Raw genomic sequence first — 14,535 nt, forward strand, 5'->3', positions numbered from 1 at the left:
AAAAAAAAATGGGTTGATCCTACAGTCTCCCCTTTTTGTCCATGTCACCAATGCAGCTAGGGATTTTGCATAGCAGTGTTGGCAACTCTGCACATGCTCAGTTTTTGGTGACTGACCATGCTGAGCATTGCTTCCCTATCACATCTGAGCTGCTCATATGACTATAGAGCAGTGATGGCGGACCTTGGCACCCCAGATGTTTTGGAACTATATTTCCAATGATGCGCCACTGCAGAGTGCATGAGTATCATGGGAAATGTAGTTTCAAAACATCGGGGGTGCCAAGGTTCACCATCACTGCTATAGTCACACATGTGGGCGTATACACAGTGGTAAATGACAGCTAGCTCGCTCCTATTCCATGCCCTCTAACCAGCTAAATATAATGGGAGCAGGATATTGCATGTAGAAGTCCTGATCAAAGACCATGGGCTGGAGGGGTGCGACACTGGCAGAAATCTGCCCACCCCATGTTGTTGCAAAAATAAAGATTTGATTTGGAAATTTTGGTGCCGAAAATTAGTTAAATGTGTGTATAAATTTTTATGTTTTATGTCCTAAATTTTAAATGAGTATGAATGTCAGGCATTTACATGCAAGAAATTTTTTTTTTTATTCTATGTATGTCTTTCCACTGGTTTTTTGCGCTTCCAGTTTGTTTTTAAAATCCTGCTTGCTGCATTTTTGGTCAGTTAAAAAAAAAAAAACGGAACACCCAGTTGATATGCAGTGAAAGCATATCAATGATGCACCGTGTTGCGGTTTTGATGCAATCTGAGTCGCCTGACCTATGAAAAACAAAAGCACAGTAAAATCGTGCGTTTTCTGCACTTCTCTTTTTTTTTTTTTTACTCCGGTGATCTAGCCAATGTCACACAGGCTGACAATGCAATCCCTACTTGTATATCATGTCCAATTTAATTCTAAGATTAGAAAAATTAATACAGCATGCTTTTGGAACTTTTTGTAAATGGAGTCTGAGACTGAAGTAGAAAACTAAACATACCTGTTGTAGGATGTGCTTATAGGGTAGGGGTCATTGGCACAGACTATAAAGATTCCATGCAGATTTGTGACGTTAAATACTTTCACAGGGCTCCACTTTATGCGGGTACCACAGCATAAATTCACTTTTTTTTTTCTTTCTTTTTTTTTTTTGTCAGAGTAATAACGTATACATTGAAAATGCGTAAGTTGGTCTTGGTCAAAGTGTTTTAATCTTAAAAGGAGTCAAAAGCAAATGGTTTAAAGTGGACAATTTTTGTGGCAATGTTCAGTGGCTTCTCGGTTCCCTTTGATCTTGGCCCCAGCTATTCCTTTGGTGGTACCTGACAGGATTTTAAAGATTACAATGTATTTTTACATCAATAAGACAGGCTTTATTTGGTGTCGGGACTCCAATCATTTTGTTACCTGTGGGCGCCACTTTTACAAAGGAGGATTTCTTTGGAGACCTATGAATGGGGCACCACTTTTTAAAGCGACTGTTCAGTCATCTTTTCAAAAATTTAAGTTGGCAGCAACATAAATGGTAACGGCTGACAACCACTTCCTGCCAATATAACTTGTAAGGTGGCAAATTGGCATTGCTGGGTTTGGGGCGCACGTGAGTGCCTCCGCCGGCTCGCTTCAGGAGATGCCTATATAAACAAGACGGATCACTGTTTCTGTAGTAAAGGCAGGGATCCTGTGTTTCTGCAAAGCCTGGACTAGGATTCATGTCTTCACCTAGTACAAGCACCTACTACACTAAACTTGTCAGGCACACAGTTAATCTTTTGATCGCCACTGTTTAACCTCTTCCCAGCAAGTGTACAGTGACGGTGCATATTAGCACTCATCACTGTATTGATGTCACTGTTCCCGAAAGTCTCGGTGCACTGCCTGCTGAAGTCGCTGATCGCTGCCATTACTAGTAAAAATAAACCAATATGCTTGGGATTTTTTTACCACAAATATGTAGCAGAATACATACTGGCCTAAATTGATGAAGAGGTGTGTGTGTGTGTGTGTGTGTATATATAATATAGTATGGTGTTTATATATTGGATGTTTGATAGAAAGTAAAAAAGGGTGTGTGGTTTGCAGCTTTCTGGGAGTAGCGACATGTCCCTGAAGGTGGGGGGGGGGGGGGGGGCGGGTACCTGTCAAAACCAGATACTCGGTTCCCCTTTAAAAAAGTGTCTCAGATGGGGGGGGGGGGCGGGAGAGCTAAACTTCCCCTTTTGTGGGTGGAGTTGTACTTTTCTAATGACCTTTTTGAGTTTTGCAAATACTCCTGTACTCGTTCAGTGTGTGGGGCTTCTTTTTTTTTTTTTTTTTGCAGTTTGTTGTTTTGAATGTTTGGAATTTCGATTGTGTGAAATTGTATTTCTTAATGTGCGTCTTTACTTTATAGGCTAGTTCAGTACCTGCAAAACCTAATGTCCCAGAAATTCCACACATGCCTGCTAAGGCTGTGCACCCAACCTCTACTACACATTCTGAGAAGAACAAAATTCCTGTACCCTCCCAGTCTGACAAGGCTCCCGCGTCAACCAGAGACCCTAGACTTAACAGGGGAAACCAGCATTCATCACACACAAAAGAACCCCATAAAAAGGAAACCAAGACCAATACACCTGCACCACCAGACTCTAAACCCCTAAAACCTGTGCCATCAGACAAACCTAGCTTGTCTAAGCCAGAAAAAAATAAGCCAGCAGAAAAGTTACCCAAGAAGGAATCTGTACCCTTGGACCTTAAATCTAAGTCCAAATCACCTTTACCGTTGATACCTAAGTTACCCCATGCAAAAGATGGGAAGGCACCTGTTGCCGATGGCACCAGAGATTCTGGTACAAGAGACTCTGATGTAAATAGAAGGGATCCGAGGTTACGCAAGCACTCGAGAGACAAATCATCTGATGATAAACCAGAAGAAATTAAGGAAAAACGAAAAAGCACAGAGAAAAAGGAGGACCACAAATCCTCTGAGCATCGACCATCTGGAAATAGGACTAAGACTGTAAATGGTATATTGCCGAAAAACGATTTGGGTGCAAATGACCCGGACAAACTTATCCAAAAACCTGGGAGAAGTAGTAACCGAAAAAGGTCCCGATCACGTTCTCCTAAGTCCAGGAGAGACAGACGATCTCCGTTAAAGAGAAGACAAAGAAGCCAATCTCCTCCAGTTCCTCAAAGAAGCCGCTCTCCTATTCCTCCTGTCCTCAAAAACAGCAAGCTGCGTCAACCTGGAAGTAAACCACCTCATACGAGTGACTTCTCATCAAGTGCAAGAGATGACAGACTTAAAAGGATTCCGAAATTGGATCCTAGAGATAGCAGGAGGCAGAAGAGACCCTCAGAGGAGAGGCAGAAGAGACCCTCAGAGGAGAGGCAGAAGAGACCCTCAGAGGAGAGGCAGAAGAGACCCTCAGAGGAGAGGCAGAAGAGACCCTCAGAGGAAAGGCAGCAAGATGCACCAACACCGCTGTTTAGTAAAACTGGTTCAGAACCAAAAGAAAACGTGGAGAACTGGCAAGGGTCTAAGATCGGGAAAAGATGGCGACCTGGATGGGAGGAAAACAAGACGTGAGTGTGAATTCCTTTTTTTTTCTTTTTATACATGTTTAATGGGAAACTGTACTACCGCTAATTAGTTTTGCAGAAATACTGACTTTCTAATCTGTACACTTGTTGCAGGTCATTGGCTTAAGGCCAATTCGTGCTATGACAGACATTTTACCACATAGTAAAAGTCTGTCACCGCAGGGACACTCGGGGAAACCATCCGTTCTCTTGAGGGCTCTTTCACACGGCAGACCGTTCAGGTCCGCCTGCCAGTTTTTTTAGGCGGACCTGAACGGGCGCTCCATGCTCCTCTATGCCTGCTGACATCCGATCCGCCAAAGTGTGACGGAGGAAAAACCTACTTTTCCTTCCGTCGATCGGATCGGGTGAACACGGACAGACGGTCCGTGTTCATCCGATTCTCCTCCCCCCCCCCCCCATAGGGGAGAGCGAAGAAAAGACAGGGCGGTCCCTGCACGGTGTGCGGCGACCACCTGTCATCCGCCAGCTCAGCGGGGATCAACGGAGAGATCCCCGCTGAGCAAGCGGAGGTTCATGGGGTGGATCATTACTGATCCGCCCCGTGTGAAAGGGGCCTAAGTGTCCCATTCACACTGCAATACAGCCTAGTGCTGCACTAAAATGCAAACCTGCATTTTGCGCACTGGCCTGAATGGCACTGCAATGTTGGGCAGTGTGCCATCTGACTTTGCAGTAAATCAAGTGTACGTTTTGTACACTTCAAATAAAGCTTGTACAAAAAAGTAGTGCATTGCACATCACACTGCCCTCTAGTGCAGTCAGCAATGTAATCTGATTTGCCACTTTGTATAGTGTGAAAAGACCCTCGAGTATTTATGCCAGAGAAGGCCATGTAACTTGTGTTTTTAGGAGGCCAGCAATGACAGCCAAGTGACTGGTTTTCTTTTTGTATCCATTATAGTTCTCCGAATGATGATCACCACCATGGCAATAGAACTCCTTATCCAAGACATCGGGACAGCTGGCCTAATAGTAAAGGAATACTTTCCCCCCGCACTCCCAAGCAACAACCGTGGCTAAGTGTGGATCCTAACCTACAAATCCCAAAAGAATTAACAAGTGCAAGCAAAGGAGAACTGCTTCAGAGGGTAAGTGTTTAATCAACATGCTCCAGTTATGGTTGTCATGCTATGAAACCTTGCTCTCTTGGTTTATCTTTTACTATACTTTACACAATTATCAAAGGTCCTTTTTTGTTTTGGATAACACTGCAACGGAATATGACAGTCTGCAGCTCCCACTGCAGCCAGAAGTCAGCCATGTTCATCTGTTACTGTCATATTCCGTTGGAGTGTTATAATATTATATATTTGAATTTTCAGGCTATATAAAAATGTAAAAGCTTTTGGTCAGGAAAGGTTAAAACTTAGTAAGAGAAAAATATAGAATCAAGCGAAAAGGGATCCGCTGGTCCAGGTGTGCGCAATACATTAATTGGAACCAAGTAGTACTAGCCCCGGCCTGCCTTTGTGAAAACGTGAGAAAAAGAAATGGCTGCACATCCAAATGTTCCAAAAAAAAAAAAGGCCTTTTATTAAACGACCAGGATACACCAGGTATTGGTCACGTAGACGCATTTCACACATCTGACCTGTGCTTAATCATTACTAATAAGCATAGGTCAGATGTGTGAAGTCTACGTGACTAATACCTGGTGTATCCTGGTTGTTTTTTAATAAAAGGCCTTTTTTTTTTTTTTTGGAACATTTGGATGTGCAGCCATTTCTTAAAAGAAAATCTAGGTTGCTCTTTTGCAGATGCCGTGTGGATTTTTTTTTCTCTTATTGCCTACTAATGTAATTAAGGTTAGACCCTTATTTTGTTTGGATTTCATAGGTACTTCTGAGGGGGTGTTTTTATTTCTTTTTATTCTTTTTAGGCTAATGAACGCTTGACATCTGGAGAAATTACACATGATGAATTCCTTGTCGTTGCGCATCAAATCAAGCAGCTTTTTCAGTACCAAGAGGATAAGCAGAGATGTGTGTTTAGCAGTCCCACAGAAGAATCCAGCAGCAGTGGAGTGCGAAAAAAGCCACTTCTTTCGAATGCAGAATTGACGTATTACCAGCATAAAGCTAGGTTAAGGAGAACTCAGGTACAGCATTTTATGGATCAAGACTTTATGGATTTTCCCATGGATGAAATGTCCTCTATTGATGGAGAAAGTGAGCACAATGACAGAATACCCAGTAGCTTGTCTGAAAGAAACCAGCAGTTCCCTGAAAGAGTGCGTCGTCCTTCTATGCCTGGAACTCTACTCCTTGAGGAAGACCTCCCACATGACCTTGATCAAGAACTGCCCAAAGGTATGCTTGAATTTACTTTTAAAAATGTCATCTTGGATTTTTTATTTTTTTTCTGGTACATTTTTGATTTTCCACTTTTTCTTTTTTCTATCTGTAGGTTTAAGAGATGAGTCGCAGACCTTATACAGTGAACAATATACTCTTGAACGACTCAGATTAGATGAAAAAGAGCAGGCGTCTTTGTTAGACAGTTTAGACTCGCTCAGCAATGAGAGCTCAAAACATGTTGGCTTACTTGAGGAGAGAAGATTGCCACCACTGCATGACCTGCCACCACTGCATGACCTGCCACCACTGCATGACCTGCCGTCGCTGTTGCCTAATAGAGGTGAAGATGCTGGCAGTCAGGGTTTTGAAGACATGGACATTATGGACAGTAGAGAGAGCTCACCAGTCAAGAGATTTGATGGTCCTTTAGCCAATCAAGCTGGAGGTCAACTTTTCGAAAACCTGAAAGGACAACCGATGGACTTTGATCCCATGGGAAGCAATTTAGTCGACACTCCAAGGTTTGACAATATTTCTGGACAGCCAAATAACACACAAAGCCAGACATTGCAAAGATTTGAAGGTGTACAAAATCAAATGGTTAATTCACAAATGTGTAGTCAAAGAATAGAGTCTTCTCCAGGTCCACCTCTAGTTCCAACAAGATTTGATGGACCACAAGGACAGCAGTTGGGATCTCAGATGTTTGATGGGATTCCTGGACAACCCATAGGTCCACCACGATTTGATGGAGTGCAGCCAGTGGGACCTCAGCGGTTTGAAGGTGGTTTAGGACCAGGACCACAAAGGTTTGATGACCCACAGAGATTTGATGGCGGGCCTGCACCACAAAATTTTGATGGACCTCAAAGATTTGACGGTGCACAGAGATTTGATGGACCTCAGAGATTCGATGGAGTAGGCCCACAAAGATTTGATGGGCCCCAAAGGTTTGATGGTAATTCAGGGCCTCAAAGGTTTGATGGACCTCATAGATTTGAAGGACCACCTAGACCGCAGCTACTCCAGCAGAGGTTTGAGGGTCCACCACAGGGTCCTCACATGAGATTTGAGCAACCAATGTCTCAGCCAGTTATGTTTGACGGTGCTGGACAACCAATGGGCAATGTGAGGTTTGAAGTTCCACATGGTCCACGGTTTGATGGTCCTCCAGGTCCTAGATTCGACGGACCGCATGGTCCTAGGTTTGATGGACCACATGGTCCTAGGTTTGATGGGCCACCAGGTACAAGGTTTGACTGTCCTCCACAGGGTCCACGATTTTCTGCAAGTCAAGGTCCCAGGTTTGATCATGGTCCTGGCCCACAAGGTTTAATGAGATTTGATGGCCCTATGGGACAGGCTGGGCCCAGATTTGACAATGTTCCTGTAAACAGATTTGACAATCACCCTCCCCATTTGCCAAGGTATGACGGTGTTCCTGGACAACCGTGTACAAGGTTTGATGCCCCTCCTGGACACCAAACACCTCCTAGATTTGATGGCCCAGTACATATGCAGCCTCGGTTTGATGCACCTATGCCACAAAGATTTGATGGCCCCAATCAACAGCCCAGATTTGATATGCCTCTTGGCCCCCAAGGACAACGGTTCGAAAATATGAATCCTCCTATTGGACAGAATCCTCCACCCATTGGACAGACTCCTCCTCCACCCTTTGTTCAGACTGCTCCTTTTGATCCCCAAAACGTGTTTCATGGACAGTCGCAAGGAATGCCATTTCAAAGGCCAGAACAAAGATATGACCTGCCTCAAGGCCCGAGATTTACTGGGCCCCCGGCCCCTGGAATGCAGATGTTTCCTAACCAGCTCCCCAGACCATCAGGACCCTATTTCGATGACAAAAATCCACAGGCGCCTCCTTTTGGGAACTTCAACCTACCTGTTGCAAGTATGCAGCAAAACCCTCCAGTAAGTAATTTGTGTAACGTTTGTCTATAAATCAAGGGACTGTCTATATAAAAATACCCTGCAAAGAAAAATGGTTTATCCCTTCCCCTCTCATTACTTGCTTTGCCGATCCCTGCTGTATTAATCGTAACTGGGAATGTTGGAGTGTGTGCTTCTCCCCCCCTCCCCCCAATGTTGCTCCTGTCGGCTCTACATTATAAGCGACTCCAGTGACTTGGGAACCAACAGAGAAAACCACTAAGCACAGCAGGGGGATCAGGCACCCCCCCCCCCCCCCCCAAAAAAAAACAACCAAAAGTGTTGAGTAACTAGATGCCAAGTAAAGGTAAGTTTCTTTTTTTGTGTATTCTGTGAATGAATACAAAGCTTCCTCTGGTTGAGTGGGAGGGAGGGGCTGATCTCACGCTCTTGGACTCGTACAATCTGGGGGGGGCTTTGCATTCATTCACAGACTCTAAAACTGCCTATGAATGGCTGAGCACTGCTTAGCCAGAAGCTGTTTTGCTTTGTGCGACGAAGTGTCAGTTGGTACCCAGCACTTGTGTACTGTATATGAAGCTGAAGTTAAATGCAGAACATACAGTTAAATACTCCGGAGCACTTGGTGAAGGGAAATGGTTTATTTAAATCATCTTGGTCCAAACTATTTTTAAAGTGACATGAAGCATAGACATCAGCTTTTTAAGTTGCTTTAGGTTTGCTATATAAGGTTTTGCGACCTGTAAAATTTTAGCACATTTTTATTTATACAGTTTTTCTAATCACTTTTTTTTTTCTTAAGTTTTCAACTATGGCTCAACCGCAACCTACACCTTTTAATCCAGAGTCAATGATGGGCACAACACAAGCACCAAATCAAGGATCATTTATTATACCACCCCAACCAGGTAAGTGGCTTAGTGTGTGTGTGTGTGTGTGTGTGTGTGTGTGTATATATGTGTGTGTTTTATTTATATATATATATATATATATATATATATATATATATATATATATATATATATATATATATATATATATATATATATATATATATATATATATATATATATATATATATATATATATAAATGTGTATATAATTTATTAGTTGCGATAATTTGATGCAGGCATTAATCACAGCACAGTGTCACGTGCCCAGACATGTGGAGCTGTGATGGATGAATGCCTGCATCACTTTATTGCAACACACACAATGAAGAGTGTTGATGTGAACAAGGCATTATTGAAAGCAAGTCTGAGTTTGTTGGGATTGCTTTGGGCATTGCTGCCCAACAAGGTTTGGTTAAGGCTGGGTTGATATTGGTGCGTGTGCGACATCGCATGTCATCTGCACTACTGTGCAAATCACAGGTGATGTCTGTGAGATGCGAATTCAGCCATACAGATTGGCTGAATTTGCATCGCATTTTTTTTTTTTTTTCCTGGTCCGCACCAGAATCGGATTACATGGGTGTATCATGCGATCTGATTCCTGTCTGAATTGACAGTTTGCGCTGCGATGTGCAAATCGATCTGGGGGTGTCATTAACTTTTGTATTGACACTCCCAGTGGTTCGCATAAGGTAGTGTGAACTGCCTGCGAGTCAGGTGCGATGCGGGAACCTGCAGTGGATTTGCAAGGTTCCTGCATTGCACCATTGTGAACCGAGCCTAAAGCCCAGAAAGTTTTCAGTAAAAATATGTAAACCTGTTTTTTTACATGGCAGTTATTTATTGCATTTGATTGGTTTATCCGAGTTTGACATTACTGTCCTTGTAGCCTGGCTAGTTATGCATATGACATGATGTATGGTGTTGTGATTAATTTCTTTTTTATTTTTTTTCTTAGCTGCTGCCTTTCCTAACCCTGAAAATCACTTGTGTCAGTTGGATGTTAATGAATTATTTTCAAAGCTGCTTTCAACTGGAATCCTTAAAGGGGCAAAGTCTGAGCCATCTTCCTCCCGTAAGTTTTCAAAACGAGTTGCATGCTTCTCGATAAGTTGCTGTTCCTTCCTTCACTTCCATAGATGCAAGAAGTTTAAAATCTAAGTGGGCTGATTTCAATAAAACTGGGGCTAGACTAGTATAGGATTGTGTGCCTGGTCATCTTCTGAGTAGTGATTTATGTTGTGCCAATTGAGCAAAGTGTCCAAGGCACAACAGTAAACTATATATACAGTGGAACTTTGGATTACGAGTATAATCTGTTCCAGGAGAATGCTCCATAATCCAAAGCTCTCGCATATCAAACAGTTTCCCCATAGAAGTCAATGGAAACGAAAATAATTTGGCCAGTACCGCATGTGGCCAGAGGTCTCGAACGGCATATTTCCGAATTACTTTTTCAGTGTATACTATATTGTCATCATTTATTAAATTTTTTTTAAATATCTGGTTGGGCTAACCTTAGATCTTCATTCAAACAATGGCTACAGATAAAGGCGATGATATATTTGAATGAGACGTGAGGAACATTTGCTTTTGACTGTTTGCATGAAGATTTACAAAATCATGAATATATTTGAATAAATTGAATTATACATGAATTTTATATTGATGCCCCAAACAGTCATGGTATTCATTTCATATAGGCTTGCTGTTTTTATAAATGGTTTTCAATTTTACCAATAAATTAAAGCTGCAGTAAAGCTGCTTTATTTTTGCCTACAGTAAGGCTTACCTGTGGGTAAAATATCTCCTAAGCGCGCATTGTTTAGGAGATAATCAGCAGCGCATTCACTCTGAAGGTCCGGCATACCGTGCCGGACATTCGGAGCTTCTTGCACAGGAGTGACTTCACCGCAGCTCTGGCCACTCACGGCACCGGAGCCTGTGAACCCAGAAGCAAGATGTCAGTGGGGACTGCCCACCGCTGGAAGGGTTTTGTTCTAAGGTAAGCCCTTCATAATGTGCTTGCATGCGATGCATGTTAGCACATTATGCCATTTGTCTTACAGGTGTTTTTATTTTTTACTCTGCAGCAGTTTACTACCGCTTTAAGTTGGCTGTTTTACTTGGTTGGGTAAATGTGCTAACTGGAGTTTTTTTAATATAGTTAAAAATGGAAGTAAGCTTGCTAAGGGAGAGATTGTCGAAATATGCATCAAAAGCTTGCAGGTTATGGTGCCTACCTCCTGCTGTGCTTCGATTGAGCCTTCTCTGCTGCTTCCCATGCCATCTTTGTTGCTGACTTTTCTGGGTTTCGATGCGATCAGCTTGGGCTTTTGGCCAGCATAGTCACAGGCGATTAGTTGTCTGACACCCAGCTCTATTCTTTACATGCCAATAATGGTGTCAAGCTGTACACAGCACTGTGCATGCGCTATATAGTTTTTACATAGGAAACTGTTACCAGGAGTCGGTTACAATTATAATTTTTTATTTTTTTTCCCCTCCTGTGTGAAGCGCCTTAGTTCTGCTTTTAATATTAGAGATTTAAGATGTATATTTAGATTGGGCTAGGGTCTAATTTTTTATTTTTGTATCCTTTATTTTATCTTTAGAAACTGAAACACCCAGTCAGCCTGCAACTGAGGAGGAGGAAGAGGAACCGGTTGAAGAACACGATATTCCTGATCTTACCAGCTTTGTCTTAGAAGATATGAAACAGTACGTCTAACTTCATATAAATTCAGCTTTTATTGAATATTCAAGTTGCATCAAAAAGGCAGTGTAGGAAACTGGCAGCCCAAAAAAATTACACTCTAACACATAGCTCTGCAATTTGACTAAACAGTACATCTATTTTTAAATGGATGTATTGGTCATGAATGTGAAAGCATTGATTAAATTTAAAGGTTAACCAAAATACTAGGAATGCAATGCTTCTACAGACTTAATTTTTAAAGGCTCTGGTGCTTTCATTACTTGGAGAGTCCCTGACCTTAGGTACGCAATGTCAACTTTGCTGGTTGCTTAATTGATTAGAGAAGCAAAGATGACATTGCCACAGTTGACTGTGTAAAGAATCTGTTGTACAGTTGGGTTCTGGTGACCTAACAAGAAGTTTAAGTAAGAGGTCAAAGTTAAAACTTGAAAGTAGTTTTAATCTCCCAACAATTGGCTAACGTTTTACTTGTACTTTGCACCTGAGCCCTTAAAATGATCGACCTGTATAGAAAGACCTGTATAGAAAGACTGTGTAGGTGTTGTGGTTGGCTGATCACTGGGGCTACTTGTATGCAGTAGGGGTGCGCTTATAAGACTTTTTTTTTTGTCTGCTTTTTGTCCTAATGCTGCACAGTTCCCCTGGTCTTTTAGGGGCATCACAGGGGCTGGAAATGAAGGTAAATCTTTCCAGAGTCTGATATATAACCTGGAGTTTGGTTTTCACTATGGGTTCTGTTTTTTGAAAAGACAAGACTGTAGGTGTATGAAACGGAATAATCTCTGCATGTATGTGCATGTTGAATCACTTTGTATTTAATGAAAATTTTCTTTTCAGACGCTTTGACTGTGTTATAACACGCCTGTACACTGGTATCCAGTGCTATTCATGTGGAATGAGGTTTACAAAGTCACAAACCGACGTATATGCTGACCATTTAGATTGGCATTACCGGCAAAACAGGACAGAAAAAGATGTGAGCAGGAAAATAACACACAGGAGATGGTACTACAGCTTGACGGTAAGCCATATTGTGACTATAATCTGGGTAGCGTTGTAGTGAATTGTTTTATTTAAACCTTTAGGCCTCAAGTGATTTTTATTATCTAGAGTTTGGCTAAGATTTAGAAAAAGTGCTGCAAATCGAAACCCTCCTATTTGCTGAGGATGGTGCCATTTTGGCCTCTCTTTAGCTCTGCCGTTGCACATGTGATGAACTATGAAGCTTTTGGAGGGCTTGAAAGAGCCGGACATAAGCACCCTGATAACCGGAGACTTTCCTTGGATGTAGACTGAATGTAAATTAAAATGCTGCAGAAAATATTGGCACATTTTTAAGGATTAATAACCTTTTATTGAACATTTCTAACTGGAGCATTGACTTAGGAAAATGTTAAATCGGTGGGTTTAGTTCTTTTATTCCTTAGAATGTACCCATACATTTTCTCTGGTTGAAGTGGTTATAACCGGGATGCAGGCATCATCCCTGTATCAAAATTTTCAGCTGGTGATCTACTTTAATGTAGAAGTAACTTGAGCTATACAGCCGGTTGTTTACTTCTTACCGGGTGTGGAAAGGGCCCCCCTCCTGCTGCCGCTGCCTTCGACTCTCCCAGGGAAACCCGGTACCCCCACTCTACCCACCTCTCCTCCTCCAATTTTACCACTTTCAGTTTGATATTTACAAGCCATTTCACCAACTTGTAAAGCCTCAATCTCGATTTGATCAAATGCTTTCATGGCAAAGGAGAAATCTGGGGTCTGCCAGTCTATGGAGATTTTTAGGTTCCCTAGTTTGTTGCCATTCCATGAGCATAATAATTTTAGAGCGTGATATGTTGGGTATCTATTTACTTGCATTTGACCAAAACTTAAATGTTTGTGTGGGTTAACTCATTAAAGGGTATTTGCGTTTCAAAAATAGTTGTGTAAATATTGCACAGCATTGACACAACCACCATTTTATTCTTCAGAATCTCTGCTTTCAAAAAAAATATATAAAATGTTTGGGGGTTCGAAGTAATTTTCTAGGGGGGGAAAAAATGCTTATTTCTACATGTATGTAAGAAGTGGCAGCGTTGGCCTGGGGGTTAAAGTGGTTAAGCCAGTAAGAACTGGATTAATATGGACTTGATCAAGGTGTGACTTTCCCATGTTATGTTCATTTCTAGGATTGGATAGAGTTTGAGGAAATTGCAGATCTGGAGGAAAGGGCTAAAAGCCAGTTTTTTGAGAAAGTCCATGAGGAGGTCATATTAAAAACCCAGGAAGCTGCTAAGGAGAAAGAATTTCAGAGCGTGCCGGCTGGTCCTGCAGGAGCTGACGAGGTAACTTTGCTGGGCTGGGGTAGTAGGTTTTTTTTTTGTTTTTATAGTCCTAATGTTCTCACTGGGGAACTGTATTTTGTTTCTCTGTAATGTGTTCTTTTATGGTCCAACACCTCAAAAAAAAATTAACTCTGCCACTGGGGTAAACAAATGCTGTCCTGGTAGTGTGTTCAGGTATTGGGGAATGTAAGTTCTGTTAACGTAACCCTAACTGTTTTTTGTTCTTCGTCCTTCAGATTTGTGAAATATGCCAGGAGCAGTTTGAACAGTATTGGGATGAGGAAGAGGAGGAGTGGCATTTGAAAAATGCTATGCGTGTTAATGACAAGGTATGTCATGATTGAAGGACACCCTGTTGGAGTCCTTCTATGAACTCCAAATCGGGTCTCATTGTGGATGGTGCTGCATTCTCTAACAATATCCGAATGATGTAGGCAAGAAGGATGAAGGGTAGAGCTGGGTAAACATGTACAGGTTTTCTTTTTGCTCAACCAGCAGGTTGAAGGAATTAAAAAACTGACAGTTCCCCATATCAACACAAATGATACAAGGATCTCTCCCACTGCACTATTGTATTCGGAAGGGGTAAAAAACATAAAAGTGCTTGCAGCCTCTGACCCAGAAGATCAGATGACAGTGGAAGTGCCTCCCATAAAGGGAAACGCTGACATTGCAGTGCTGTTCAAATGCGTATAATGTATATACATATTGTGCATATCATAGAGCCCAAATTTTGCATTTTCAATGGTGGTTTAGCTCTGCTTTTCAAGAGGTTGTAAACTGCAAAAAA

At 42.0% G+C, this 14,535-nt stretch overlaps 1 protein-coding gene across 1 annotated transcript in view; it reads left to right on the top strand.

Annotated features, from left to right (window-relative positions):
* Positions 1–14,535, top strand: part of PCF11 (PCF11 cleavage and polyadenylation factor subunit) — a 35,053-nt gene that overhangs the window by 15,938 nt on the left and 4,580 nt on the right. Inside the window, exons 5-14 of the mRNA XM_040339972.1 lie at positions 2,399–3,576; positions 4,499–4,685; positions 5,477–5,906; positions 6,004–7,826; positions 8,608–8,713; positions 9,658–9,774; positions 11,315–11,420; positions 12,256–12,439; positions 13,590–13,745; positions 13,982–14,074. Of these exons, the coding sequence (XP_040195906.1) occupies positions 2,399–3,576; positions 4,499–4,685; positions 5,477–5,906; positions 6,004–7,826; positions 8,608–8,713; positions 9,658–9,774; positions 11,315–11,420; positions 12,256–12,439; positions 13,590–13,745; positions 13,982–14,074 (4,380 nt within the window). The remainder of the gene's footprint in view (positions 1–2,398; positions 3,577–4,498; positions 4,686–5,476; positions 5,907–6,003; positions 7,827–8,607; positions 8,714–9,657; positions 9,775–11,314; positions 11,421–12,255; positions 12,440–13,589; positions 13,746–13,981; positions 14,075–14,535) is intronic.

The sequence above is a fragment of the Rana temporaria genome, chromosome 2 (genome assembly GCF_905171775.1).
Source record: "Rana temporaria chromosome 2, aRanTem1.1, whole genome shotgun sequence".
NCBI classification, from domain to species: Eukaryota; Metazoa; Chordata; class Amphibia; order Anura; family Ranidae; genus Rana; species Rana temporaria.